This window comes from Mustela erminea, chromosome 1 (genome assembly GCF_009829155.1).
Source record: "Mustela erminea isolate mMusErm1 chromosome 1, mMusErm1.Pri, whole genome shotgun sequence".
Lineage (NCBI taxonomy): Eukaryota > Metazoa > Chordata > Mammalia > Carnivora > Mustelidae > Mustela > Mustela erminea.
Window position 1 is genome coordinate 15,183,876 of NC_045614.1, and position 27,728 is coordinate 15,211,603.

At 53.8% G+C, this 27,728-nt stretch overlaps 1 protein-coding gene across 3 annotated transcripts; it reads left to right on the plus strand.

Moving 5' to 3' along the window:
* The first annotated feature begins 167 nt into the window (after positions 1-167).
* MAU2 (MAU2 sister chromatid cohesion factor) lies at positions 168-26,691 on the plus strand. Of its 3 annotated transcripts, none has more exons than XM_032316876.1 (19): positions 168-497; positions 8,137-8,154; positions 8,561-8,626; positions 9,302-9,397; positions 10,787-10,881; positions 12,578-12,605; positions 12,905-13,060; positions 14,276-14,422; positions 14,506-14,596; positions 15,760-15,863; positions 16,414-16,491; positions 16,774-16,839; positions 18,811-18,894; positions 19,989-20,038; positions 20,241-20,318; positions 20,480-20,591; positions 21,901-21,991; positions 23,288-23,415; positions 23,796-26,691. In XM_032316876.1, exons 1-19 carry the CDS (start codon positions 222-224, stop codon positions 23,868-23,870), a joined length of 1,839 nt encoding a protein of 612 aa, XP_032172767.1. In that variant the 5' UTR covers positions 168-221; the 3' UTR covers positions 23,871-26,691. The 3 variants fall into 3 exon arrangements, with proteins under 3 accessions (XP_032172767.1, XP_032172764.1, XP_032172769.1); XM_032316873.1 differs by having other exon boundaries at positions 169-497; positions 18,811-18,897; XM_032316878.1 differs by lacking the exons at positions 168-497; positions 8,137-8,154; positions 8,561-8,626; positions 9,302-9,397 and adding an exon at positions 9,959-10,330 and having other exon boundaries at positions 18,811-18,897.
* Positions 26,692-27,728: the final 1,037 nt, after the last annotated feature.

The window sequence follows — 27,728 nt, forward strand, 5'->3', positions numbered from 1 at the left end:
CCCAGTCTATTTGCAATGTCTGTTCTCAGTCCCGTGGACCACAGGGCACCGACTTTTCGCACACTTCCCCGGAGCCGCGGCCACTCCAAAGACGAACTACATGTTCCAGAATGCTTTATTAGGCAGCTATCGCGAGAGACGTGAGAAGGGTTTCCCCGGCCCCGCCCCGCGCGCCTGCTTCCGCCTCCCTGTGGCGGCGGCTTGTTGTTGTGGAGGCCAAAATGGCGGCTCAAGCGGCGGCGGCGGCCCAGGCGGCGGCGGCCCAGGCAGCGCAGGCGGAGGCGGCCGAGTCGTGGTACCTGGCGCTCCTGGGCTTCGCCGAGCACTTCCGAACTTCCAGCCCTCCCAAGATCCGCTTGTGTGTGCACTGCCTGCAGGCCGTGTTCCCCTTCAAGCCCCCGCAGCGCATCGAGGCCCGCACGCACTTGCAGCTCGGTTCCGTGCTCTACCACCACACCAAGAACAGCGAGCAGGCGCGCAGCCACCTGGAGAAGGCGGTGAGCGCGGACCCGGCCGCGAGGGAGGAGGCGCGGGCTCTTTTCGGGGCCTGGCCTGACACACTGCGACCCCAGCGGGCAGGGGCCGCCTGGCCTCTCTTCGGGGACCTGGGGCGCGACTTCGGCATGGGCAGCAGGATCCCGAAACCGCCAGCCTCTCAGGGACCCCAAGGGCCTCTCTCTGTACCTTACTTAATGTCTTTGGTGACAGGCAGGGTACCAGGACCCCGCTCAGGGTACTCGAGAGTTGTCTCTTGTCAGGAGCAACAAGGTCCCCAGATTCTTCAGGATTTCAGGAGCATATCATCTGTTGGCGCCTTAGGGAAGGCCACGAGATCGGCCAGTGGGATCTGCAGCTTCCAGCTCCTCAGGGCTCAGCCCCTGGAGCTTCAGCCTGAACGCTCCCTCCTGACGTGACTCAGGATAGGAGAGGGTCAGGGTGACAGTACAAGCATCCCTTGAGAATCTGAGGTTTGGGCTCTCAGGAAATCTAAGAAGGGCTTCTCTCCCTGGACCTGGAAGTCTGTTAAGTGTCTGGAGGGTATTGTGCCCCAATCACTGATGCAGGGTGTCACAGGTGACGGGCTGAGGCTCAGAGAGAAGAGGTTAAAATCTTCTAAGGCAGGACTGACGGGGGCCTAGGTTCCAGGACCACTTGGTTCAGTGGGGTGGAATGGGGGGTGATCTCCAAGCCCCTGCTCTCTCTGTATCCCTGGTGACTTCTCCTCCTCCAATCATTCATTCCTCTCTCCCCTTCAGAAGAGAGACCCCATCTCCCCCAACTTGACTTGTGGGATCTTGGTGCTTCAAAGGATGTGGGAAAGTGGCTGTCATTGTGACCCTTCTGCCCTTGGTGTTGTTTCTTGTCACAGCAACATTGTGCTCCCATCAGACCAGGCCCCCATTTGCCATTTATCCAGCTTTATTTGACTTAACTGATTCCTTAAAAAGAATCAACTTAAGTTTTTGAAATGTACTGATCTGAGGTAAATCCCAGCCCACCTGTGGCCAGTAGTGAGTTGCCTTTGGGAGGATATCAAATGTTTGTTTTGCAGAATGTAGAGTTGGAAGGGGTCTTTAGTCCTTGCTTGATCACCTTCCTTGTTTTAGGAGTGAGGCAGTAGGGGTCCCGAGAGATGAAGTGATTTGCCTAAAGCTACACATCAAGTTATTAACAAAAGTGGCTCAAACCTGGGCTCAGGATCTCCAGCTTCAATGCCTAGACAATAAGTCATTATTGTTTTTATGAATTTTTTTATCCCTTTTATTCATTCAGCAGATATTTATTCAGCTCATACCAGGTGCTAAGCTCTATTCTAGGTGCTGTAGATCAGTGATGACTAAAATAGTCCCTGTTAATGTGAGCTTACATTTTCATGTGAAAGAGACAAATGTAGTAAATATGTAGTAAAAGGGAAGGCCATGATAGAAGAACGATGGAAAATATGGTCCAGAGTGAAAAGATGGTGCTTTTTTTTGGCAAAGGTAGTGAAATCTATTTGTAAGAGTGACACTTGAGGAGGCCTGAATGGGATGGAGAAAGCGAACCTGGAAAATGACTCAAGGTGTCAGGTCGATCCCAAGGAATGCCTGAGCTGTGACCAGTTGGTGTACAGTCTCTCCTAGGCAGTGATGAGGGAGAGATCAGATGAAGCTCCAGACTCTCCTGGGTGTGGGCATGCTGGAGGCTGACTGCTCTGGCCCGGTAGCCCTGTGCCTTCAGTGAAGAGTGGTTCTGAATCTCTCCCTTCTCTGGATTCACAACATATCCTTCCCTCCCCTCCCTCATCTTGAGGGTCATTCAGTCTTTTTCTAGCAGTGGTTCCTATTTGCTGTGTATATTGTCCCATTTTGCCCAGCTGGTGCTGTAGAGTTCGGAAGCAGCCATGCCTCAGATTGCTTCTTTGTAGCCGCTGGGCTTTTGGACCCATAATTTAATCTCTTATGCTTGTGAAATGTCTTCCCTTGAATCTTGCGGGGTTTCCCACAGAGCCACAAGGTCCCCTCTGCACTCACACTAATGTTATACTTGGAAATCCCTTCCTTTCTGTCAGTTGCATCCGCAGCTAGGAATTTGTCCAGATTTCAGTTAAAGTGCTGTTCTCAGTGCTGTTTTTCTTCTGCAATTGTATGTAATCTTCCATTGTGTTGCAACACAAATGTTTCTTTCTTTTTTTTTTTTTTTAAAGATTTTATTTATTTATTTGACAGAGAGAGAGATCACAAGTAGGCGGAGAGTCAGGCAGAGAGAGAGAGAGAAGCAGGCTCCCGCTGAGCAAAGAGCCCGATGTGGGGCTTGATCCCAGGACACTGAGATCATGACCTGAGCCGTAAGGCAGCGGCTTAGTCCACTGAGCCACCCAGGCGCCCCACAAATATGTTTCTTGAATCTTCATTCTTTGTTAGTCTTTTGATTTTCCCCCAATCAGGCTGCTTTCAACTTTTATTGGTTCCTTTCCCACACTCGCTCAACAAAAAAAATTGTTAATATGTTCTACTTTTAGAAGTGTTTTGTTTCTAGTCCTGAAGAGCAAATGGCCAAAAAGGTTCCAGTTTCTTTTTAGGGAGCCAAACTAAAGTATCAAAAAGCATTTTTTTTTCTTTTAAATAAACTCTGCCTCCAACATGGGACACTAGTCTCACAATGTTTAATCAATAGTTGCATGTTCTGCTTTTTTTTTTTTTTTTTTGACGTAAGTGATTAAGTGTTTTGTGACTATTTTCTCCTAGCTGTTCTTTTCTGAACTGATTTTCTGTAACTTATGAGTGTTCTAGGTAAAACTTTTTTTTTTAAAGATTTTATTTATTTATTTGACAGAGAGAAATCACAAGTAGACAGAGAGGCAGGCAGAGAGAGAGAGGGAAGTAGGCTCCCTGCTGAGCAGAGAGCCCGATGCGGGACTCGATCCCAGGACCCTGAGATCATGACCTGAGCCAAAGGCAGTGGCTTAACCCACTGAGCCACCCAGGCGCCCCTAGGTAAAACTTTTAATGGGTCTCTGAACTTAGTGTCATATTTGGCTTCCCTGTTATTTTCATGTCTTTTGTTTTTCTCTCTTGAGCAATCCCCAGCCTCCTTAGTAAGCACTTTTTTTTTTTTAAGACTTTTATTTATTTATTTATTTGACACATAGAGAGAAATCACAAGTAGGTAGAGAGGCAGGCAGAGAGAGGGGGGGAAGCAGGCTCCCCGCTGAGCAGAGAGCCTGATGCGGGGCTGAATCCCAGGACCCTGAGATCATAACCTGAGCCGAAGGCAGAGGCTTAACCCACTGAGCCAACCAGGTGCCCCAGTAACCACTTTTTTACATATAAGGCTTGATTATTTACCCTCTGTTTGCCTTCTGTCAGTGTCTAACTGCTTCAGCCACATTTGTAAACATTGTAGAAGGAATATATTAAAGTATATAATATATTTGGGGTGTGCCTGGATGGCTCAGTTGGTTAAGCTTCTGCCTTCCGCTCAGGTCATTATCCTGGATTCCCAGGATCAAGCCCCATATCAGGGTCCCTGCTTAATGGGGAGTCTGCTTCTCCCTCTCCCTCTACACCTCCCCGCCCTTGTGCCCCTCTCTCGCTCACTCTCTCGCTCTCAAATAAATAAAATCTTAAAAAAAAAAAAAAAGAATAATCTTTATACTTACCAATCAGCTTCATCAGTTCTACCAACTTTGAAAGAATTATCTGTTAAGTGTTTCTATCAGAGTTATGAAGGATATTTCTCCATTGGCTCAGCAGCTTTCTCTGAGGTCAAAGCTGTTGGTCTCTCTGGTTCCTGCCTCTGTAGGCCTTTGGATCACCTGCTGGCTTCTTCATTCCCCGGGTCTGCTCAGCAACTCAGTAGCTGTTGTGGCGCATGGCTGGACGCTCCACCTGAGAATCTCTCCTTTTAGATTATGGTTTTGGCAATGGTGTGTGTGTGTCATCAGAATTCTTGGCTGCTCTGGGACTCCTGGAGTAAATAGTTCATGGTTGTAAGAGATGTCGCTTTACTCAGAAATCTCTTGGCTAGAGAATTTGTGAAGCTCTCTTCTGTAGCTTCTTTCATATCGTGTTCCTTTTCATTTTGTTTTCACCTTGGTTTTTCTCTTGCTGCATACCTGTGTCTGTGTGCATTTTCAGTCTTCTCTTGCCTTATTTTCACACTGTGGTTCCAGCAGACAGTTCCGTTATAGTCATTTGCACGTCCTCCGTGGAATCAAGAGAACCTGAGTGTCTGTACTAAGATGTGTATCTATACCCTGTTAACTAAACTTCTGATCACATTGCTCTTGATCCCTTGGCCTAGAAAATGCATCATCATCTTAGATGCATCATCATCTTAGACTTCGCGAATTTGAAAGCCACAGAGGAGGAAGCGCTACTTTGCTGCAGTGAATTGTTCTCAATTTTCTATAATCCAGGTTGTCTTCATTTATACACTTGTTTCTTTGACAGCGGTATCCTTGTTGGTGCCACGTTTGCTTTCTCTTTGGGTTTGGAATGGAGCTGCTTATCAGTGGTGGTTTTGCTCCCTGACTTAGAAAGCAGCTCCCAACTGTGCCATCCAGATGCTTTTTAATTCCTCTTCCAGATTTAACCTGAGAATCTCTGGTTTACTTTCTCAGCAAGTGATTAAATGCTTCCCTTTCTCCTCTGAAAGCCCGAAAGGGCTGAGTTCTGGGCCTTTCATTGACAGGTGTGGCTGGAGCAGATCTTTAATTGCTCAGCATCATGTCCTGCCAAATTCCATGCCCCATCGCTGGGAGCAAAACCTTGTGCAGAAGCTGTATCTGCAGAACTTGGCATTAAGCATTTTCAGGGAAGAGTGATCCGTGCTTCCTCCTGTTTTCATTTCTATTTTCTTCACTAACTCTCTGAGCCTCCCCTGACTTCAGGATGTGAAATCTGTCTAGGAACCATCCCTTCACTGTTCCACCAACTCACCCCTCTGCCTCCCCTCCAATCCCTGATTTCTTCCTATTCCTGCTTGGAAATCATGGAAGTATTATTGTCACCTTCTACATGCCAGGCTCTGCGTGTGGCCTTCTGAGGGACACTATCTCATTGCATCCCCGAACAAACCCATGAGGTAGGGACCACTTCCAACTTGCTGCTGACAGGGGCTTTCTCATAGTCAAGGTCACACAGCAGAAGGAGGCAGGCTGGCTTCGTAAGTGCTGTGCTTGCATCCGAAAGGAGTTGTGGTTAATAACTATTTCTGCACATTTTGGTGGTTTTAAAAACCTGATTTTAAAAACAATTATTTTGATTTTGAGGCACAAGAAGCCTTGATGGTCTTCCAGGCATGAGAGATGGGCTCATTCAAGCCCACCACCCCTCAGGGCTTGTGCTGGCACTGTGGTGACCCTTACTTCCCCCTGAGAACCCCAAGGTAACCCCAGGAACTTCTCGAGGGTTAGTTTGTATCCCTGCCCCGCAGCTGCAGGCTGCCCAGTAGTGGTGAGCTCTCGCTTTGGCTTCTTTCCCATCAGGAAGAAGGAGACATTAAAGCTATTTTTTAGCGTTGCGCAGTAAAACCAGACAGATCAGGTGGCAACTTTGAATAAAGTAGTCACCTTAGGTAAAGTGTTCTATGTATCTAATTGTGAGATATATTTTCTGATGTGTCCATATTTCTCGTTTGTGTATTTATGTTGCAGGTGTTACAAAGATACAGAAGTGAAGTCTTTTGTCTGTCTGACTGACAGTCCTGGGAAAGTGACTGACTTGCCCTGACACAGGACCAGTCTTGCAGCTCTCCCGGCCCAACCCTATCTCCAGTCACACAGTTTCCTCCACTGGTTTCCCTTCTTCCAGCTGGTGGTCTTTGGGAGCTTCTCTCCCTGAACTGAACTTCACTGTGGGGATGGGTGGTTTCAGTAGAAAAGCACACACTGGGGTGCCTGGGTGGCTTAGTGGGTTAAAGCCTCTGCCTCCAGCCCAGGGTCCTGGGATCGAGCCCCGAGTCGGGCTCCTCTGCTCAGCGGGGAGCCTTCTTCTCTGCCTACCTCTCTGCCTACTTGTGATCTCTCTCTCTCTGTCAAATAAGTAAAATCTTAAAGGAAAAAAAGAAAAGAAAAGAAAGCACACCCTGACTTCTCTATTTTTGGGCTCCATTGACATCACCCATGTGGCTGAACCTGGTCCTGCCTCCCCCCCCCCGGGGACCCTGAACCCCTCCTGTCCCTGCCACAGTGGGGCTTTGGGAGCGGACACTTAGGCAGGCTGCAGAGTGCCTTTTGCCTGGGCCCTGCATGTGTGCACGTTCGTGTGTGTCTGTCAGGAGCCCCATGGTGTGGAGGTTTTGAGCTCTGTTTCTCTCTCCCTCTCCCACAGCGCCCCCTCCTGGCCACCTATGTTTTGCAGGCAGCTGATCTCTGGCAGCTCTAAGGCTCTCGCTGCCTCTATGACTTTCTGAGCCACCATTCACCCTTGGCCCAGAGGCATCTCTAGCCCTAAGACCAGCAGCCCCACGGCCCCTCTTCCTCCCTTCACATTCTCTTTGCTGCCTCTAGGTACTTTTAAGACCCAGATCTGATAGGGTGCTTCTGTTTTATGCCTCTAAGAAAGGCCCTGGGAGTGATACTGGGGCATTCTCACCCATCAGCAGTGCTCCCACATGCATGGCACAGAGATCCATCAGGCCTTCCAACCAAACCTTCCTGGACCTCTGCCTTTTTCTTGGGCTTTCCTCTGCCCCGAGTACCTCCTACTCCCTCTTTGCCTAGGGACAACTGCCCCCCTCACTTTCTACACCCTCGCCTTTCAAGGCCCAACCCCAAGCATCATACCGCACACACACACTGTTCTCCCACAGAGCATGGTGAGTCAGGGTCTTCTGTTCAGCTCCAGATCTTCCTGCCAGCAATTGGCAAGGCTCTGTGAATGTCTGTAGGCTGAGTGGATGGGCCAGAACAGTGTCTGGCGTATGCTTGGGTTTTAGGTGGTCTGACAGAGCATGGTTGGTGTACCTCATGTGGTGGACTGGCCCATACACGTCCTGACCATCACCTCCTGTTGAAACGTGGAGCTGCAGGGCACAGCAGTCCCCAAGTGGGAGCATGTTATTTGAACCCTGTGCTGATGTGTGTGCCGGCAGAGGGTAGGACAGGGTCTTAGAGCCATCCCTGCCACCATCTGGCCATATTTACCCACAGCAGTCCTTCTCAGAGCACTCCCACCTCCACTCTGAGGCTAGCTTTGCTCAATTCCAAACATCTTTTAAATGTCATTTCTCCAGGAAGGACTGACACCTCCCGATCCACTCTCCAGTTGCAATTGATTCCTGTGTCATGATTTGCTGACTGTCCATGTACTGCAGTGAGTGGTACACGGGGGCTCTCAGCACTTGTCCTCCTGAAGCATCTCTGCTGTGATAGGAGGGGGCTCTGAATCTGACTTGGGGGGCTAGCAGGACAGAAAACTCCTGTCTGTAAGGAATCCCACAGGTACTCATTCTGTCTCCCCCAGTGCACTCTGGTGATGGGATTGCAGGGAAAGTGAGCCCACCCTTTCAGGCCAAGCAGTCTGTCTTCCCACTTAACTGAACACCTGCAGCTTTTGGTGATAGGACAACCTGTGTAAACCCTGAAGTGGGCCAGTAAGCGGGCATCCAGTATTTGGTTGAGAATTAATCCTTTTTTCTTCTTCTTTTCAGTGGTTGATATCGCAGCAAGTATCCTTTTCTTATTGGTACCATATCTGTTAAAGAAAGCTCCATTGCGGGAGGCGGAGGTCGGAAGCAAAGATTTTGTTGTAAATTTGAATCCCCCCATGAAGCACCCCAAAGTTTTAGGCTTTGCCTCAGCTGAAGAATGCCTTCTTGGATGTGGCTCCCCTTACAGACCAGCATCCTGTCCCTGGGTACCAGCCATGCTCCTGCCTGTGCCCTGTCATCTAGCTCTGCACCCAGCTGGCACCAGACATAGAAGTTGCTAGAAGAGTAGGTGGGAACTTGACATATCAGAGCAGGCAGGGGTGCTCCTGTCCCACCAGCCTCTACCGTGTAAGAACTCCAAGTTGTGGCCCTTTTGAACTGATCTCTTTGCCATGTCTGTGCTTCCTTAACTGGGTGTTATTAGATCCAACAGTTTGAAGATGTTAAATTTGAAGCAGCAAGTCTCTTGTCTGAGTTATACTGTCAAGAGGTAAGAGCACATGAAGGTTTCTGAAAGCAAAGTGACTCTCCCTGTGGCAAAGGCACAACGGCAGATTGGGGCTCTCAGAAGTGGACTCCCTTCTGGCTTTTACTACTTTCCCTTTTTTACCTCCCATGCCCTGGAATAGAGCATCCATGGGTCATCACTTGCTATGAAGGCCAGCAAAATCTTTCCATCAAAGACTGTTGAAAAATAGCTGTGTTCCTAGGTTCTGGGTGATTCATTTCTAAACAAATCCATAAGCCTTCTTAACCTGGTTCCTAATCTCAAGCATAGCTGAAAATCACCTTTCCTTTCTTTAAGCAGCCACACATGAGGCTCCCTGGGCAGCAGGGAGTGCCTGCTTCATATCCCTGGCCCCTCTCTCTGGTTGCAGAACAGGAAAGATGACAATTTGTTGTCTAATTTGACTGTTCAAGACTTTGGGCTAAAGCTACTTTCAGTTTAGTTGAATGTGAAGTTATTTTAAGGGTAATGCAAAAACTTCTCAGCCAGTGAGTCCAATAAAATCTTCTCTTTTATTAATAAAGTAAATTGGCAACCCACAAATCCTTTGGTGAGCGTGAACAGGAGTGGCCTTCTGGTGCCGCAGCTGTTCCATAAGGAATCCAGCTTGCTTGCCGGCTTGTTTTTTCCTTCCCAAACTTGACTGCTTCCTTTCAGAATTCCGTAGACGCAGCAAAGCCACTGCTGCGGAAAGCGATCCAGATCTCACAGCAGACTCCATACTGGCACTGCCGCCTGCTCTTCCAGCTTGCTGTGAGTACCTCGGGCCTAGCCAAGAAGGATGGGTGCTCAGCAGGAGCCCTGACCTTGGGGCAGGCCCTCCCAAGTACAAATAACAAACTCCAGGACACACTGGCCCTCCTTAGGCTGCTGCACTGAATGGGTGGGGGCACAGAGATGTTTCTTTTACCTGATAACCAGCCTCTGTCCTCTGCAAGACACCCACCACCCCAGGCAGCACCCAGGGTGATGGTGGGAGTGTCCATCCCCATGGGGGCTGACACAGGGCCTTGTCTTCATGGTCTCCTCCCTTCTGGTGCTTCCTTTGGCCTGTGTTCTTGTAAATTTGGGGAGCATTTCTTCCCAGTGACCCACTGTGTTTTATTATAAGAGTTGACCTAAGAGGGCGCCTGGGTGGCTCAGTGGGTTAAGCCGCTGCCTTCGGCTCAGGTCATGATCTCAGGGTCCTGGGATCGAGTCCCGCATCGGGCTCTCTGCTCGGTGGGGAGCCTGCTTCCTCTTCTCTCTCTGCCTGCCTCTCTGCCTGCTTGTGATTTCTCTCTGTCAAATAAATAAATAAAAATCTTTAAAAAAAAAGAGTTGACCTAAGAGTCCAGGGGACTGCCTATTGGATCATGAGTGTCTAAGTCAAGCCCAGGTTCCATGTAGGTCCTCTGCCCAACCTCCCTTCAGCTCTGCAGACATAGTGCTTTGACACACTCCAGGGGTAGTGGCCTTTCTAGGCTGGGCCTTCCTGGCCACAGTGGAGAGGCCTGCCAGCTGGGGGTCAGGATGGGGACAGGTATGCTCTACTGTGAGGGACACCTCTTTTGTTCTGGGCTCTGCCCACACCTCCCCCCTCATTGGCTGGCCTCCAGTCTCTTCTGTCTCAGATCCAGCCTGCCTACCAAGCTGCTCTTGCCCACACTCCATGACAACCCTGTCACCTGCCTGTGCAGCCAGACTGTGAGTCACCTGCCTTGGTCCCTGCAGGGGCCGACACCCCTGACCAAGACCCGGCACCTGCCCTTACTTTTTGAACCTGTTGAGCCTTTCCTGTTCGCAGTGTCTTTAGACACTTAACCCGGAGGGAGTCCCTCCTCACTTGGGGCCCCTCTGGGTGCCTCCCCTGTGACTAGCCCCCAAAGGCAGTGACACACTCACAAAGTATTGGGGGTCTGTGCCCATAAGAGTTAACTCCTGCCTCTCTGAGCCATCATCGTCTATACCGTAAACTAGACGAGGTAGAGTTCTCCGCCCAAAGTAATTAACGTCATGAGATGATTTGGTTGATTTAGCTCAAAACTGACACTGAAACAATTTGGTAGGTGTGTGGGGGGGTTCAGTTTTAAGTCACCGGCAGAGCACTAAGGTCAGGTATTAGGTACTGTAAAGCAAGTGTCATCACTCTCTCCTTTCTAGCAACTGCACACACTTGAGAAGGACCTGGTGTCAGCCTGCGACCTCCTGGGCGTGGGGGCGGAGTACGCCCGGGTGGTGGGATCCGAGTACACACGGTAGGCACCCTCTCTCCACACCCCTCTCCCTCTTACTTGGAGACAGCCTGGCTGTCTGGTCCCAGGCAGCAAAGAGCATTGGCACTCTGGCTAGAAACGGGGATCGCTTTTGCACAGAGTAAAAACCACGAGGATGAAAGCAGCACCTGATGTCCCTTGCCCTGTTGGTTTGTGGAGTTGGAGGGGAGAGTGGACTGGAAGGGAGGGCAGCCTGCATTCTCGGAGCTTGCATGGATCTAGTGTCTCGTAATATAAAAAGTGCTCATATGATGTGCTGGGCTGGTTCCTTGGAGGCACAGACGCAGGAGTGGTGCCCCCGGAGGGCAAACATGGTGTGCTTGGCAGTGCCTGCGGGCAGCCCTGGTGTCCCCACTCAGGGGACACTGAGGAGCTTTAGATGTACAATAGGAGATCGAGGAAATGGACTTTTGTATAGAAGAGGGGACATGAGTTCATGTTACCTACAGAACTGCTTAGACCGAGGTCTGGAGACTGGTGCACTGTGGTCAGGAGTCAGAGGGCACTGGTGCTTCACTGTGTACCCTCTGTAAAGGCCTCCAGTCTACGCCTTTTTTTTTTTTTTCCCCCTTAAAGAGCTCTGCAGTAGACAGGCACCAGGCTCCAGTGCTCTTATTCTGTTGTATGCTTTAGGGTTCTGGAACATTTGGTTTCACAGGGGCTGATCTGAGCCCATGGAGCTATTGGGAAAAAACTGTCCCCGACTCCGTTCTCTGAACTTGAGACTTGAAAGTGCCCACTGGAGTCACTCAGTTTCCTCCAGGCTGTCCTGGACTCTTGGCCACCCTGCCCTGAGACAGTGGCTGTCACACACTCTGGTCCCACATTCCTGGCCTTTCCTGCCCGCTTTGTGCTGTAGCTGTCACTGGGTTCCTGGCACCACTCAGGCCCCACAGGGCATGGGGGCAGCTGAACACTATACATGTTCGCTCGAGAGTGTCTCCTGCCAGGTCTCTGTGCCACTGAGGACAGGCGGCCTGGGTGGGCTCCAGCAGAGCATAGCAGCTGCAGATCATTTGGCCCAGAATCTCTGACCACGGACGTAGGGTACTAACATGTGACACCGTGGGAACCTTCATAAAAAGTTCCCAGCCTTACATTTCGATGGCCATGAGGTAACAACGGAGAATGACATGGTGGCCTAGAGCATAGACATCTGTTATGTGTGACTGTGACTTCCCCACCTCACCCAGAAGATGGGGAGAATGGCACCTGCTGGATGGGAGTGTCTGTCGTAGCACACAGGCACTCTATAAAGACTGGCAGAACAGAAACTTTGCTTTTGAACAAACTGGGGGCCAGTGGGCTCTGCTCAGCCACAGGGACTCCGGAAAGCAGCAGCGCCGGCCTCCCACCAGCGCTTGCCCAGTACTATCCGCTGACAGGGAGCCCCTTTACTCTGTCCACCAGGCTGGGTTCGTGGCACGCTTGCCATTCTGTACTCCGCTCCTCCACACTTTCTCAGCTCCTGTTTATGCCTTCTAGGCTTTTGAACCTTATGAACACCTAGCCAGGCAAAAAAGAGATCAGACAGGGTGAAGTAGAACAGCCTATGAAACAGACCTCACTGGAGACCACCAGGGACTGCTGCACATTGGGTCCCTGTGAACATTGGGGTGGCACAGTCTTCCTGGGAAGTGCCAGGATCTCACAGACTGACTCACCCTCTCTTTTCTAGGGCTCTATTCCTGCTCAGCAAAGGAATGGTAAGTCAAGACTGGGTGAAGGGGGGCTGGTGTGGAGGACTTGAGGCCGGGCCCCGCTCATATGCTGCAGTGTAGCCTCTTAGGGTCCCTGACCCTCATACACAGCAGGCTGTAGCAAGGGTGAGGCTCTGGTGCCCCTGCCGGGTTCAGAATGAAACTCTGATTCCAGGGATTTGTGCTAAGGAAGAAGCAGCCCCGGGTTAGTTTTGTGTTCTCTCTGTACGTTGCTGGTGGTCCCTTGGAGAGGGGCAGATCTGGGCACCAAGAGGTGCTCCCAGCACCCATGCATCCCTCCCCAGCTGCTGCTGATGGAGCGCAAGTTACAGGAAGTGCACCCGCTGCTGACCCTCTGTGGACAGATAGTTGAGAACTGGCAAGGGAACCCCATCCAGAAGGAGTCTCTGCGTGTCTTCTTCCTGGTCCTCCAGGTGACCCACTACTTGGATGCCGGGCAGGTACGTAGGGCCTCCCACCCAAGGACTGTTGGGGAATGGGCAGGCTGTGAACAGGCTTTAGGCCAAGACGTCACTTCTGCTGTTGCCTCCTATCACTGGCCACGTGATATGTCTATCATTAGGGGCTCAGCCTTACCTACACACCTTGTCATGGTCTGGTACAGGTGCTTTGTCCCCATGGGCAGAGGGCACTGGAGAATGGGGGTCTCCTTGTCCTAGCATCATGGAGGGGGTAGTGGTGGCACAGATGTGTGCTCAGAGCGTGGATGGCTGAAGGCATCTCAGGGCAGTTTGTGGAATCCATGAGAATACAGTGAGCATTGTGGCATGGTGCCTGGCCCAGAGCAGGTGCTCTGGCCGTGTCTGATCACCATCCCCCCAGCTGGTGACAGCTTTATGGAGTTTGAGAAGGGACTGACAGGATCAGCTGTATCTAGATGTAGACCGTAATCCCCGTGGGGCTGAGCAGCAGGTGCTTCTGTGTGTGCGAGAGCACCGCAGCCTTTTGGGGGTGCCGCTGCATCCAACCTCCCCTGCCCTGGCCTAGTGACCAGCCACAGGCAGGACCTCTCTGGTGTGCGGGGAGGCCACGGGTAGAGCCTAGTGGGTGTCTGATTGGTAAGGGGCCTCCTCTGTTCCCCTATCTGCACCCAGCTGTGCCTGTTGGGCTAAGCACCGCACTCGACACACAGGAGTATAGAGCAAACTCTCGTGCTGAGCTGATGGCTGCAGAGGTAGCCTAGGGGGGCCTTGGGACAGGGCTTCCCAGTATAGAGAGGCAAGTCTGTACAAACCATGGCACCTACGGGACTCCCAGGGAGTTGCTTCATACCCTCAGGATAACCAGCAGCCCCAGCCCTACTTTCCTCTCCTGGGGTCACTCCAGCAAAGAAGGAACATGGCTCTAGCAGGGTCTTTGAACAGGCTTCTCTCAGGCCTTGGGATTTGACCCAAAAGTGGGTGGTGGCGAAGTTTTGGTCCCCCAAATGACCTCCCTGGCCCAACCCTGTGCCCCAAGAGCCAGCTGACCCATCAGGGGGTGGGCCTCCTGTAGGCAGTGAGCATAGCAGGAGCTCCTGGGAGGAAGGGCCTGAGAAGTGACTGGACAGGCAGGACGTGGCTAGCTGTCCCCATGGGGGCTTCGTATCCTAAGGGGCCTGGCCCCAGTGGGAGTCGGCAGCCCATCAGCTTCTTGGCACCGCTCTCCCACTGCAGGTGAAGAGTGTGAAGCCGTGCTTGAAGCAGCTGCAGCAGTGCATCCAGACCATCTCCACACTGCACGATGATGAGATCCTGCCCAGCAACCCCGCTGACCTCTTCCACTGGCTGCCCAAGGAGCACATGTGTGTGCTCGTCTACCTGGTGAGTCTCCAGGGGACGGGGGCCGCGGCTGCAGCGGGGAGAAGAGGATCACAGTGACCACCACTGTCTGGTCTTGTCGCCAGGTGACCGTGATGCACTCCATGCAGGCTGGCTACCTGGAGAAAGCACAGAAGTACACAGACAAAGCGCTCATGCAGCTGGAGAAGCTCAAAAGTAAGTCTCCGTGGGACTGGACTCTACTTGGCCGGGCATGTAGTCACAGCGCCCCCTGGTGGGTGGCCTGAGTACCACCTCTTGTGCTGGCCTGAAAAACCCGGAATGACAGCAGCCTTGAGCAGTCACCATGAATCCCCCACCCTGTGGGTCTTGTTAACCCAGTTGGAAGATGGGAGCGGTCTCGGGTTGGAGCAGACCAGGCCAAGCCTAGGCTTGATCCTCAATCCCAGGCCAGAAATGCTCTTGTGCCATGTCTGTCCTATCCCCTCACTGCTCAAGATGACTATGAGGGTTAGTGGGTCCCAAGCTGGGCCTGTTGGGACAGCAGTGCTCAGTTGAAACAGATGGTGGCTGCTTTTGCAGTCTGTTCTCAGTGCTGTGACATGGATCACGCCGGGTGAGGCTGGGACTGGAACTCAGATGTCCCGGACTAGCAACAGGTCCTCTGGAGGTCGTGGGTTCTTCCTGGAAGCTCAGCTAATCCATCCTGTGGGACCAGGGACCTTTGATTAGTAGGAACGCAGAGCCGCCTGTGTCCCTGGCTGGCTCGGCACCCCTGATAATCCTGTGCCCTCATCAGTGCTGCTGGGGGTGGAGCTTTCAGAACTAGAGAACCGAAGCCCACGGGGATGGTGGTTCTCTCCCTCCAGATGATCTGGGAAAGGGCTGTGGGCGCCCTCTGGCTCCAGTATGAGGACAGCCTCTCAGGGAAGCCAAGAGCTGGGTTCCCTCACTGCTGCCTGGGGCCTGTTGCTCATTTTCACTCTCCTGGGCTCCTGCAGCATTTCTAGAACCCACTGCGTGCAGAGCGTTATGGAGCATGTCCCTGGGTCACAGTAGAGTGAGGATGGAAGGCGGATCTCTCCAGGGATTTCTTCCTCTTAGAACGCTCTGGTCACTAAAACCTGGCTCTGGGCCTGTCTTCCCACCTGGATAGGGAGATGAACCCCTCACTCTAGGGTGCAGTGGGCACCGACAGAGGTGACAGAGCTGGTGCTGAACTCGTGCCTTGCAGAGCAAATGGGCTTAGGCCTGGGCAGCCAGGGGCCCAGTGTGGCAGGAGGTGGGAGGACGCAGAGTCCTGAGGAGGCTCTGTGTCCGTCTCCTTGGGTCTCCTCTAGCTGCGCATTGAGTGCTCACCCCCCGCCTCTCGCCCCCAGTGCTTGACTGCAGCCCCATCCTGTCCTCCTTCCAAGTCATCCTGCTCGAGCACATCATCATGTGCAGGCTTGTCACGGGACATAAGGCCACCGCGCTGCAGGAGGTAATGCTGCCAGAGGCCACATGCGTGGGTGGGAGAGCTGTTGGAGCTGGCCGGGTCTCAGAAGTCGTCCGTGGGAAAGTGTAAATTTGCCCAGTGTGTGGCAGCAGAACATCTGAGTCTTGTCATTTCACTGTACTTTGTTAGGTCATGGCCCCGATGGATGTGACAAATCAGTGCTCCTTCCCTAAAAGTTTGCATGCCCCAAGAACACAGGGTCTGAGGATTTGGGGTTCCCTGGCAGTGATCCTAGCATTCCTCCTGCCCCAATCCATACTCTCTGATGTTTATGTTCTTGAGAGAGTGAGGGGGGGCCCTGAGTAGGGGTAAGGTGCTGTACAGCTGAGACCCGTGTTAGAAAAGGAGGGTGAAGTGGGAGTAATGGACAAGGGTTGTTCTTAAGGAGGTCAGGGCTGCACTTGGCCCTTGTGACAGATGCATCTGCTGGGACTTTGTGGCACACCTGTCAGCTTTAGGGGTCTCCCAAAGGCCAGTGGGACACCAGGTGCCACCATAGAGACCACGTGACGGTGATCGTACTCTTTCCTGGCAGATCTCCCAGGTCTGCCAGCTGTGCCAGCAGTCCCCCCGGCTCTTCTCCAACCATGCGGCACAGCTGCACACACTGCTGGTAAGTGCCCGGGCCTGCCCACCCCCAGCCCTCTTCCAGCGAGAAATCCCATGACAGCTGCCCCAGGCGGGACCCAGAATGGTTCCAGTGGGCCGTATTCTGATAAGCATCTGAAGTTGGAGTGGAGTTGGGTCCCGGGAGGAGGGAATCATTAAGCATGCCATCTTTATGTGCCTTTGCGGGAGTAAAGCGCAGAGGTAGCCATCTCAGCAGTCACTTGTCGAGTCGTGCAGCCCTGGGCAGTCTGCGTGGCCTCAAACCCTCTGTGCCTCCTCCTTCCAGGGCCTGTACTGCGTCTCCGTCAACTGCATGGACAATGCAGAAGCCCAGTTTACCACAGCCCTGCGGGTAAGGTGCCGGCCCTCACTGCAAGGGGCGGGCGGTGCCTCTCAGTGAGGAACCGGGCACGGTCTGTGAGGAGGACAACCTCTGCACAAAACCGTGCTTGGTGGGTGACTCTGCAGCATTCAGCCTGACGCCGGCCGTGGCAGTGACGTGCCGTTTATCCAGGCCTTTCTGCGGCAAGGCCAGCGCTGGCAGCACAGTATGACGAGGGATAGCTTTGGGCAAGGAGGCCCTTGGCCAGCCTGGGGTGGGGTGAACCTGGAGGGCCGCCATCAGGGAGAGCCCGGTGCCCACTGGTGCCACGAGCTGTTCAGCCGCTTTCACTCCCAGTTCCCAGCCTTCCTGATAACCTGCGGGTTGGTGTTGGCTCCTGTTACAGCTGAAGATGCAGTCCCTCGGCAGGGCTCTGGGGCTCCCTGGAGCCACCCCCGCAGCCGTACTGGGTCTGCTCTCACACTGCGGCAGGCTGATTGCCCCGGGGGGGTCATAAAGGAGCTCTGCTGGGGCGACGTCCTCACCTCAGACAGGATTGCAACAGGCCTGGGGAGGAAGCTGGTGCGTCCCCCTAGACAGGGCCACCCCAGGCATGGGAGTTGATAGCCCGGGGCCAGGTCTCAGTTCTGCCTGTCTTGTTCCAGGACCAGATAAGCACATCCCCACCTTGGCCTTGGTGTCCCCACAGGAAAAGGAGGCTGGCAACACCTCCCCCCCACCCCCCGGGTCCTGAGGGGGGCGCAAGCAGAGGTGGGCGGTGGGGGCAGTTTGCACTCTGTCAGATGAGGAGTTCTGCTCTGTCCCCTTGTGCTACTCTCCAGATCTCTTTGCTCCTGGGGTTGGGTTCAGAGGCATTACTGCTCCTCTGAGACGTTCCATGTGGCTCTGATGCTGCCAGCCCCGCCGTTGGTCTTGACAACATGGAGGAGCCTCTGGCAGCATGCCAGAGTCTGAAGAGTGGGCAGGGGACCCACTCGCATGGCCTTCTGAGCCTCTTTGTCCTTGCCCACTCCTCTGGGCCCTGGGAGGCTCACACTGCTGGCTGCAGTGGTACCGGGACACCCACACACGGCTGCCCTGTTCCCTGCAGTTACCCCATGGCCGTGAGCCTCCCCATCTCAACGTGCACCTCGGGGCTGCTGCTGCTGCTGCTTTGATGGTGTGCGCCTCAGGGGAGGCGTTCTTCCCACACAGCACTCCTACAGGCCACGTGGGAAGTGGTGCGGCCAGGATACACGCTCAGACCCTGGGCCTAGACACGTGCTCTTCCTGTGGTCCTACAGCAAACTAGAGCATGATACTCGCAGCAGAAGACCTCCTGGGCCCCCTCAGTGCATGCCAGGGTCCGGGGTGGGGGGACTGCATTTCCTAGGCAGCCCCAGCCTCCTGCACCACTGTGCTCACTCCGTCCTGCTGGGAACCAGGATCCGGATACTGCTCGGGCTGTTCAAATTGGTCTCTTGCTGGACTGTTCTCATTTCCCGATAACTTAGGACAGCGGTCCACCCACCAGCAGCTATGAGCAGCGTCTGTGGTGCCCAACAGCCTCTGTTACCCTCCTGGCAGCGGCCTTCCCAGGGCCAGCCCGGGCCTCTGCTGTGTCAGCCCACCCTGGGGTCGCAGGGGTCACTGCTTGTGGTGTGGAGGGAGGGGGTGTCTGGGTCTCAGTCTTGGGAAACAAGCAGAAAAGAGACTGAAGTGTAGTGTGTTCTCAGGGCAGGATCAGGGGCAGCTGATTTTCCTTTTCTGTTTCCTGAGTTTCTCCTATTGTAGAGGATGGTTTTACAGTAAAGAGAGCTAACAGCTCTATGTTTCTGGGGTCTGGGAGGCAGGTTGGGGGATCTGTCTGAAAGGAAAGAAAAAGCATGATTCCAGATTAGCTTCCCTGGAGGATTGGATGGCTCAGCTGCCACTGAGTGGCCTCAGTGTGATGGGGCTCTGCCTGGCCTGGCCCTCTAATGCCCATGTGTCCCATTCTAGCTCACCAACCACCAGGAGCTGTGGGCCTTCATCGTGACCAATCTGGCGAGTGTGTATATACGGGAAGGAAATAGACACCAAGAGGTAGTAGGTGACATGCTTCATGTTTGGTATCTTTTCAACTCTTACTCGGGGCAGTAGGGTTGGGGTGGTCCTGGGTACCAGCCGATCTCAGCAGCCCCAAAGTTTCACCTTCCAGTAGGGCTTGTCCTTGGAGGACAAGGGTTCCTGTGCGACCAGGTTCCCTGTGCAACCCTCAGCCCTACGAGTCCCTTCAGCCCTGGGCATCACCTCAGCCCTAGGGCTACCCACTCCCAGCCCTAGCCTCCTGCCTCCAGAGTATCGAGATTTAGTTGCTGTTCCACCTCCTTTCGTTTTATCTTTAGTCTAGAGAAAGGTTAGCCAACCTCCCAGCTTCTGGGTTTGGATGCATTGGGCTCCGGGGAGCAGAAGGCCCAGCCTTGTCTGCTCCAGCAGTTAGCAGTTAGGGCAGTGTCGTCTAGGACTAGGAGTGGGCTCTGTGGGTCACACTTGATGGGTCATGGGAGAGCTTGTCTTCCGTGTGTCTTTGCCTTCCCAGTGTCTGCCTCCTGGAGGTGCTGTGGGGACACTGGAAGCAGCTTCAGCTCACTTTAGCCATGTCCTTTACCCCTCCTTCCTCCTTGGCAGCCAGAGGAGACCTAGAACGTCAGTTCCGTGGCTGCCTATCAGAGCCTCCCAGGATTCCTGCACCTCCAGATAAACCCCCGGCCCACAAGACCCATGTGGGCCAGGCTTCCCACCGCGCTCCCCCGCACTGGGCTCTTCTGACCATACAAAGGCTGAGACTGAGCCACTGCCCTGACCGCCCAGCCCCCTCTGATGTGGGGCAGGCTAAGGCCGTGAGGACCCCAACCTTAACTCCTCACACTCGAGGCCATGATTGCCATCAGGTGGCGGCGGGGGGTGCTTAGGAAGTAAACAGCTCCATGCAGTCTCTGTAGTGCCCAAACCTGTCCTCGAAGGTCCTGACCCCACTCCCCACTCAGGTTACTCAGGCATGGGATTCGGGGTGAGGGCGTGGTGCTCTTGGGTTGGGAAGATGCAAGCAGCCCTAGTCAAATTTAGTGGTGAATTTGAGGCTGAATTTTCCTGTGTTTCAAAATGCAAAACGATCCTAACTGACATTTCTGCCACAGCTGTACAGTTTGTTGGAAAGGATCAATCCGGACCATAGCTTCCCTGTCAGGTAGGCGGCCCAAGAGCTGAGTGCCCACTGGACCTGTTGTCTTCATGCTTTCGTTGCTCACGGGGTGGCGCCGGTGCTCATGGGACCCATCCGCCCTGTGTCCCCGATGCCTCTCGCCCCTCGCCCCTCTCTTCTCACTCCCCTTTGGAAACCTGCTGCACTCGCAAAAACGCCACCAAAGTGTGCCCGTCTCTCTTGTCAGCTCACACTGCCTGCGAGCAGCAGCTTTCTACGTGCGCGGACTCTTCTCCTTCTTCCAGGGACGATACAATGAGGCCAAGTGAGTACGGGGAGAGGACAGGTTGCCCCTGCCTGGCGCCTCTTGGGCTGGCCCTCGGTGGTTTTGCTCCCTGACAGCATGTGCTCAGGTCCTTGAGGTGGCTGCAGCCTCTGCCTACTGAGAAGGCGTCCGATGGGCCTTCAGCATCTGTTCTCACATAGGCGATTTCTTCGAGAAACTCTGAAGATGTCCAATGCAGAGGACCTGAACCGGCTCACAGCCTGCTCCCTTGTGCTCCTGGGCCACATCTTCTATGTGCTGGGGAACCACAGAGTGAGTGCCCGGGGCTGGGCCGAGAGGGGACCAGCACGGTGCTTGTGTACTACCACCTAGCAGCAGTTTGCATCCTGTGCCCCTCCGTGACCTTATCTCAGTAACCTCCCCACAGCTCCATGAGGCCTCTCCTGGCAGCTTCCAGACAGAGGTCCAACCCAGGCCTCGAGGAGAAGAGTAGTTTTTCGTGTTCTGTTGGGCATTCTGAGGTCTTGGAAAGACTTTATTCAATTCTGAAAAGGTTGGAGACCCACCTGGAGCTCATCTTTGAGGTGCCCACTGTGGGGCAGTGTGAAGTCATTGCGCTTTTGTGTTTTGAACAGTCCTGCCTGTGTTGAAGCTAGGCCTCGGGAGCTGGTTTGGAGGGTTTACAAATCTCTCGGCTCTGTGCGAGTATCTGCCAGTGGCTGCTGCGCTGGGAGTTCTTCCCTGTCTGTCACCTTGAATCCTGCATCCAGGCCAGCAGAGCTTGTTGTCCCCAGGTTGAGCAGGGTCGGAACAGTGCTGCCAGTCATCATGGGGTCAGGAATGGGTGTTGAGGTCCCCCCGCCCCCTCTCAGCACATCCTAAGGATTAAGGGTTGCAGCATTATGAAGTCACAGTTGGGGTTGGAGAGTTAGCGTGCCCTGGTGTCCCACAGCACCACATGTCAGGTAGCCTCCCATGAAAGTGGGCTTGTATATAGAAGAGACACCGCCCTGCCTCTTCCTCCTATCTGTTCAGCCCTCCTCACCCCCACCAGGGCAGACTGCTTCCTCCTCCCAGGCCCCGCCCTGGGGTCTCTGAATGTGGTTTTTTGTTTTTTTTTTTTTAATTTGACAGACAGAGATCACAAGCAGGCAGAGAGGCAGGCAGAGAGAGAGGAAGGGAAGCGGGCTCCCTGCTGAGCAGAGAGCCTGATGTGGGGCTCGATCCCAGGACTCTGGGGCCATGACATGAGCCGAAGGCAGTGGCTTTAACCCACTGAGCCACCCAGGCGCCCCTGAATGTGCATTTCTAACCGGCTTCTGTTCTGGGTCCAGAGCTGACTACCTCTGATGTTCTGGTTAGAGACAAAGGCACGTAGACTCGTGCAGGGCCAGCAGCGTCCCCATGAGAGCGGAAGAGCGGGTGCAGTTCCTTTTTTTCTGTGGCGGTTGAAGAGTACATCAGAGGAGGTCATTTGAGATGGGCTCTGGAGTAGGAGTAGGAGGCTTCCAGGCAGCAGCAGGAGGGCACAGCCTGGGCTGGGGATGGTGGGTGGGTGCTGGGCTGTCCCTGCCACTGGCCGCAGCCCCCACGCCCTTCCCTGGCTGCTCTCGGTCAACAGGAGAGTAACAACATGGTGGTGCCTGCCATGCAGCTGGCTAGCAAGATCCCAGACATGTCCGTGCAGCTGTGGTCCTCAGCCCTGCTGAGAGGTGAGTACAACGGCCAGCCCTGCCCAGGCATCAGGGCTGTTGGGAGCCCGAATCTGAAAAAGCTCAGGTAAGCCCTGATGAACTTGTGCCCAGACTGGGCCTCTGCATGCCACACTCCCAGTTCTAGCATATGCTCAGGCGCCACGGCAGGCCCCATTTGGGGGCAGTAGACACTAGGCTTATTCATGACATCACCTCCACACAGGAGCGGTCCGCCCTCTCTACAAGGCCATTTCTTGGAGTCTGGGCGAAGATGTGGGCTGTGAGTCCTAGCCCCCGCCCTCAGTTTCCCTCTCCGTGAATGGCTGTGGCAGTCGTCCCTATTGAACGGTACTGGCCAGGACACTCTGGGTGCCCAGGAGGCTCTCAGCAGGTGTCAGTGTCGTTACTGCTGATCCCTTCTTTAGATTGGACTATTAAAATCCAGCGTCTTTTTTTTTTTTTAAAGATTTTATTTATTTGAGAAAGAAAGAGCATGAGCAGGGGGAGAGGGAGAAGCAGACTGACTCCCTGCTAAGCAGGTAGCCCTATGCGGGGCTGGATCCCAGGACCCTGGGATCATGACCTGAGTCGAAGGCAGATGCTTAACCAAGAGCCACCCAGGCACCCCTAAAATCCAGAGTCTTGCCGAGGGCTCTGGGGAGGAGGCAGAGGGTGTGCAGTGGGGTTGTGGGCCCATGCAGTGTCTCTGCTTCCGGAGTGGGTATTGGGTACTCTGCTCTGGTGAGTTTCTTTGTGCCTGGGACTTGGCCAGGACCTCCCCAGGAGGGCCAGAGTCCACAGGGCGCAGCCCTGAGGCTCTCACTGCCCAGCCGACCCTTGTGTCACCCACACTGCTCACCCACCTCCAAGAATGTGAGTCAGGAGGGACGCCTGGGTGGCTCAGTTGGTTAAGCAGCTGCCTTCAGCTCAGGTCATGATCCCAGTGTCATGGGATCGAGTCCCACATCGGGCTCTTTGCTCTGCAGGGAGCCTGCTTCTCCCTCTGACTCTGCCTTCCACTCTGTCTGCCTATGCTCGCTCTCACTCTCTCTCTCTCTCTTACAAATAAATAAATAAAATCTTTAAAAAAAAAAAAAAGAATGTGACTCAGGAGCTCAGGGGGGCATGTGTGAGCGCTGTTGGCAGTGGGCTTTGCTGACCCTGAGACAGGCATGGCTTAGGGCAGGTGGCATGCCAGATATACAAGAACTCTCTGGCAGAGTGGGCTTTGACCTTAGGGCTCTACCCACGTCCAAGGGGAAGACGTGGGGCAGGGCAAGGTGGATCCACCCTATGTATGTGTCCCACCCTTAGACCTGAACAAGGCCTGTGGGAATGCCATGGACGCCCATGAAGCCGCCCAGATGCACCAGAACTTCTCCCAGCAACTGCTCCAGGACCACATTGAAGCCTGCAGTCTCCCTGAACACAACCTAATCACGGTATAGGACCTGGGTTTGGGGAGGTAAAATGGGGGTACTGGGTGACTCCTCGGCGCCTGCTCACTTGCCTTGTGACCTCCAGGGGGCACATTCCCTGAGAAGGGAAGTACACGCTTGGCCGTCATCTCCTTGCGTGTCTCCAGCAATCCCTAGCTCAGCTTAGACTCAGGGGCCCCCTCAGATGGGGGAGGTGGCATCAGTCCCCAAGTGGGTGATACATGGTGCTTCCTGGGGCCCCACTGACTCAGATGTGGAGGAGAGAGGGCCCTGGCCGGGCATTCAGCCCAAAAAGAGCAGCATTCCAGAGCAGACACCCAGCCTGGCACAGCTCTGCTCCTTCTTAGGAAAGACCTCACCTGTGTGTTCTCTGCCCTCTGCAGTGGACGGACGGCCCACCCCCCGTGCAGTTCCAAGCTCAGAATGGACCCAATACGAGCCTGGCCAGCCTCCTGTGAGGCTCCTGGAGGGAGCTGCCCAGCTTCTCAGGGCCTCTGTGGGGCCCGGTGTATCCCCTACTTCCATCCAGACGGCACTTGAGCTTTCCTTGGAGGTGTGCTGGAGTGGGTGTCCCCAGGCCTCTTTCCTGACTGTCTTCAGAGCTTCCAGGTCCCCAGGCAGTGTGCAGGGCTGATTCCGCCCTCCCAGGAGGGGCTGGCCAGCCACTCCCACCATGTAACAAGACCCCAGTGCTGAGGCTTGCAGGTGGGATGTTGGAGCCAACTTTCCAGAGCCATCCTTTAAAGTGGACTTGAATTGCCAGTTCTGCTTCCACGTCTGAGTCACGCCTTCAAGGGAGCGTGTCTGGGCGGGGAGTGGGGTGCCAGTTGCCAGGGTGGGTGGTACCGCTGGTGCGTTGCCACGTGACTTCCGTTGCCTGGGCCCCTGTGCCTGGCTGGAGTGTTTCCTCTGTTCACAGCAGCTTCCAGAGCCCAGAGGCAAAACGCCAGTTTCTGCCCCAGAATGGGAGGGAAGAAGTGATGGCGCATGTCAGGGACAAAAATGCACATCCTACCATAACACTTCCCAGCTTGCCTTTCTGCCCAGCGTCCCCCCATCTGACAGCCAGGGTCTCTGGTTCGAAATCCTGGGGAATCCAGGAACTCGGCTTCCAAAACATCTGCACCTTGACTGGAGTCCGTGTCCAGCCGTGGAGGTGCACGTTCTTGTAGACACGGGTGTGCACGTGTGTGCGTGTGTGTGTGGTGATTCATGGAGCTGGGGCGGGGGGCTGAGACTCCTGTTGGCGCCAGCCACCTTCCCCCATCAGCATCCATACTGCTGGGCAGGAAGCAGAGGAAAAGGGAGGGGACCCTCCTCAGCCCAACTCAGGGTGCCTGAACGAAGAAGGGGCTTGCTTCCTGGCAGCTCTGTGGCCTCCTCAGCAGAGGACATTCGCAGAGCCTGGTCCCTCATGCTGCTCTCAGGAGGAAGGATGAGGAGACCTACCCACCTTGGGTCTTGGGACAGCACTGAAAGCTCTCCTCGAGCTGGACCCCAGGAGGCTCTGCCAGGCCCAGACAACCATGCTTGGTTCTTTGTGTTCCTCTTGGATAACCGAGGGAGTGCCCCCGTGGTGATGGGGGCATTGGGAGCAGTGGAGGTTACCACCTCCTCCAGCTTCCAGTGCCTGGGAGCATCCCCCCACAGAGGAGTGGTGAGTGGTCTTGCTAGTCAGGTGGCTTGTTAGTTTGCATCTTGTTATCCTTACACTGTGAGGGCTGCTTTTCAAAGCCTCAGTGTCTGACAGAAGGAACACTGGGATCACTCAGGTCAGCTGCTCAGGCCCTGAGGCCTGAGTGTGCCTTAGCCACAAGCAGGGCTGTCAGCAGACCTCCCTGCGCAGGGCCAGTGCCCTTCCCAGGCCAGCATCAGGCCACTGGGGGCCAGCGACAGGCATGCAAAGTGAGCTGCTGATTGGAGGCATGGGCTGGCCGGGGCTTGTCATAAGAGGACCCACCATCTGTGTGGCATCCTGGGTCACCCAGGAGAGCCTAGCACTGTCCTGTACTGCTCAGGGCCACCTTCTTGGCTGACCCCGCCCTCCCCGGGCCTGTGAGGCCTACAGAGGAGGGTGTGACATGTGGCCACGAGCTGCCCTGTCCTGTCTTCCTCCCCCGCTCAAGGGTATCCCCTAGGCCCTCCCCTCCATCCACGGGACAGAGCCCCCCTCCCCTTGCCACAAGCTGCCCCTACTGGCCTAGACCCCGCACCGCCTGACCTCTCCAGACCCTCATTACTTCGATCACGCTGTGCATCATGTTTGTCTCTGCATATTTATTTAAGCCTTTCTTTGCTTCTAGGGCATTTTTTATGTAGAGCAGTTGAAATAAGAACCTCAAAACTTAACATCTGTCCCGATGTTAAAGTGCTTTTAGTGACCACTCTGTTATCTATGTTCATGTAAAGTTAAGGATAAGTTTTTATGTTTACAGCTAAAAATTCAGTACTCGATATTTAATATTCACTCTAGCTTTATGGAAGCCAAACCGGGTGTACATGCATTTCTGCATGTGCAAGCTTTGAACCTCCCCTTTCCCGTAGCATCTTCTGGTTACATAAAGCTGTCGTAAGTACCTTCCTGCAAGTCCAAATTGAGTGCCTCACAGTTTCTCACTCAGTCATCAGAATTTAAGACAGGCAGCAAGTGAGCCCCCAGGGAGACCTTACACAGTGTCATAACTAAGTGTTTAGGAAGACCAGATTAAAAACTCCAAGCCTTTCAGTGTATAGCAATGCAAGGGAGCAGCAGAAGGATCCCTGTTGGCAGGTAAATTACTGAAAGCTTTTCTGACTCTCGTATGTTCCTCCCTCCTCCTCCTGGGGTCCTCAGGGCCTGTAGGTTTGGGGGATTGGGCTGGGAGATCCCAGGTTCGCTGGCACGCATGCGCACACCGCTGCCTCCCCCGTGCTGGGTGTTTGCAGTCATCCATGGGTGAAGCGAGGGTCCTCTCCCTGGGGTAAGCACTCCACACCCCATTGGGAACACTGGCAAGGAAATCAGAAAAGGGCTGCCTGGTGCAGTGGGTAAATTTGTTGATTGCATTGTCTCTGTTTTGTTAAGGGTTTTTAATAAGTATGTTTGGCATAATGTCTTTTAATGGGTTTGTAATATCTATGGTTTTAGCAGCCTGTAACTTCAGCTGGTGCTTTTAATCAGGAAAAAAAATTTTGTAAATACAAAACATTGTTTAAAAGACATAACCATAGAACATAGATTCCCATTTGTGGATTTCTTTTCCTATATATTCAAAGTAAAATAATTTGCAGGAGCCATCACTCGCTTTGTCTTTGTCGCGTTGTCCCTTTTGTGCACCACTCCAGAGACAGCTTTTGCCCTCTTCCCAGGGCAGTGGGGGGCCGCTTGGTGAGTGGGCATCAGGGAGTTCTGCAGACCGACAGAGCCCAGGCCCCAGACTGGAGGACATGGTAGAAACCTGAGTCCTCTCCTCTACTGATGATGTTCCTCCAGAACAGCCTCGCCTGGAGGAGAGTGGACCCCTAGGACCTCAAACATTTGGCCCACAGCTGCCTGTTCCTCCCTGGCCCTCACCCCAGACACGCTTGCTCACCTAGTGTCCTATTTCCTGTGTTCCTAGAAAACACATCAGCCAGCCTCCATGTGCCTAGGGTGGTTTGGTTTTTGTGGGTTGTGTTGTTTTTTTCTTTTTGACATGAAAGTCACATGAAATTAACCATTCAATGTGTACAGTTGAGTGGCACTAAATACCTTCACAATGTACAACCAACACGTGTCTAGTTCCAGCACATTTTCATCAGCTCAAAAGGAAACCTTGTCCCCATTAACAGTCAGTTCCACTCACCTTCTCTCCAGCACCTGGCAGCCTCTAATCTGCTCTCAAGCTCTGATTTGCCTGTTCTGGACATGCCATAAATGGGATCATACGCGTGGCCTCTCAGGTCTAGCTTCTCTCACTCAACATGACTTGAAGGTTCATCGACCTAGCATGAATCAGAATTTCATTCCCAAAAGCTGAATAATATTACACTCTGTAGATGGATCAGCTTGCTTACGGGTTCCTCCACTGGTGGGCGTTTGGGTTGCTGCTTCCTTTTAACTGTTGTGAGTAGTGCTGCCATTGTGAATGTACCCCTACACATTTTTGTTCAAACGTGTTTTCAATTCTCTTGGGTTGTGCCTTGTTTTTAACGTGCAGAGATGGTGCCTGGCTGCCACCCACCCTTTGTCAAGGCCCTCGTGTTGCTCTCATCACCGTGCCCCTCATGACACCAACGTGCTCTCAACTGCTAATAGGGGCATGTCTGAGCTCTCCTTTGGGCCATGCTCCTGAGGC

Bases quoted from the DNA above. Each gene is read 5' to 3' on its own strand.
- MAU2 (XM_032316873.1), top strand. From the start codon at position 222: ATGGCGGCTCAAGCGGCGGCGGCGGCCCAGGCGGCGGCGGCCCAGGCA. The intron at 16,840-18,810 runs GTAAGGTGCCGG...GTCCCATTCTAG, and splicing joins AGTTTACCACAGCCCTGCGG to CTCACCAACCACCAGGAGCT. The intron at 23,416-23,795 runs GTATAGGACCTG...TGCCCTCTGCAG, and splicing joins CTGAACACAACCTAATCACG to TGGACGGACGGCCCACCCCC.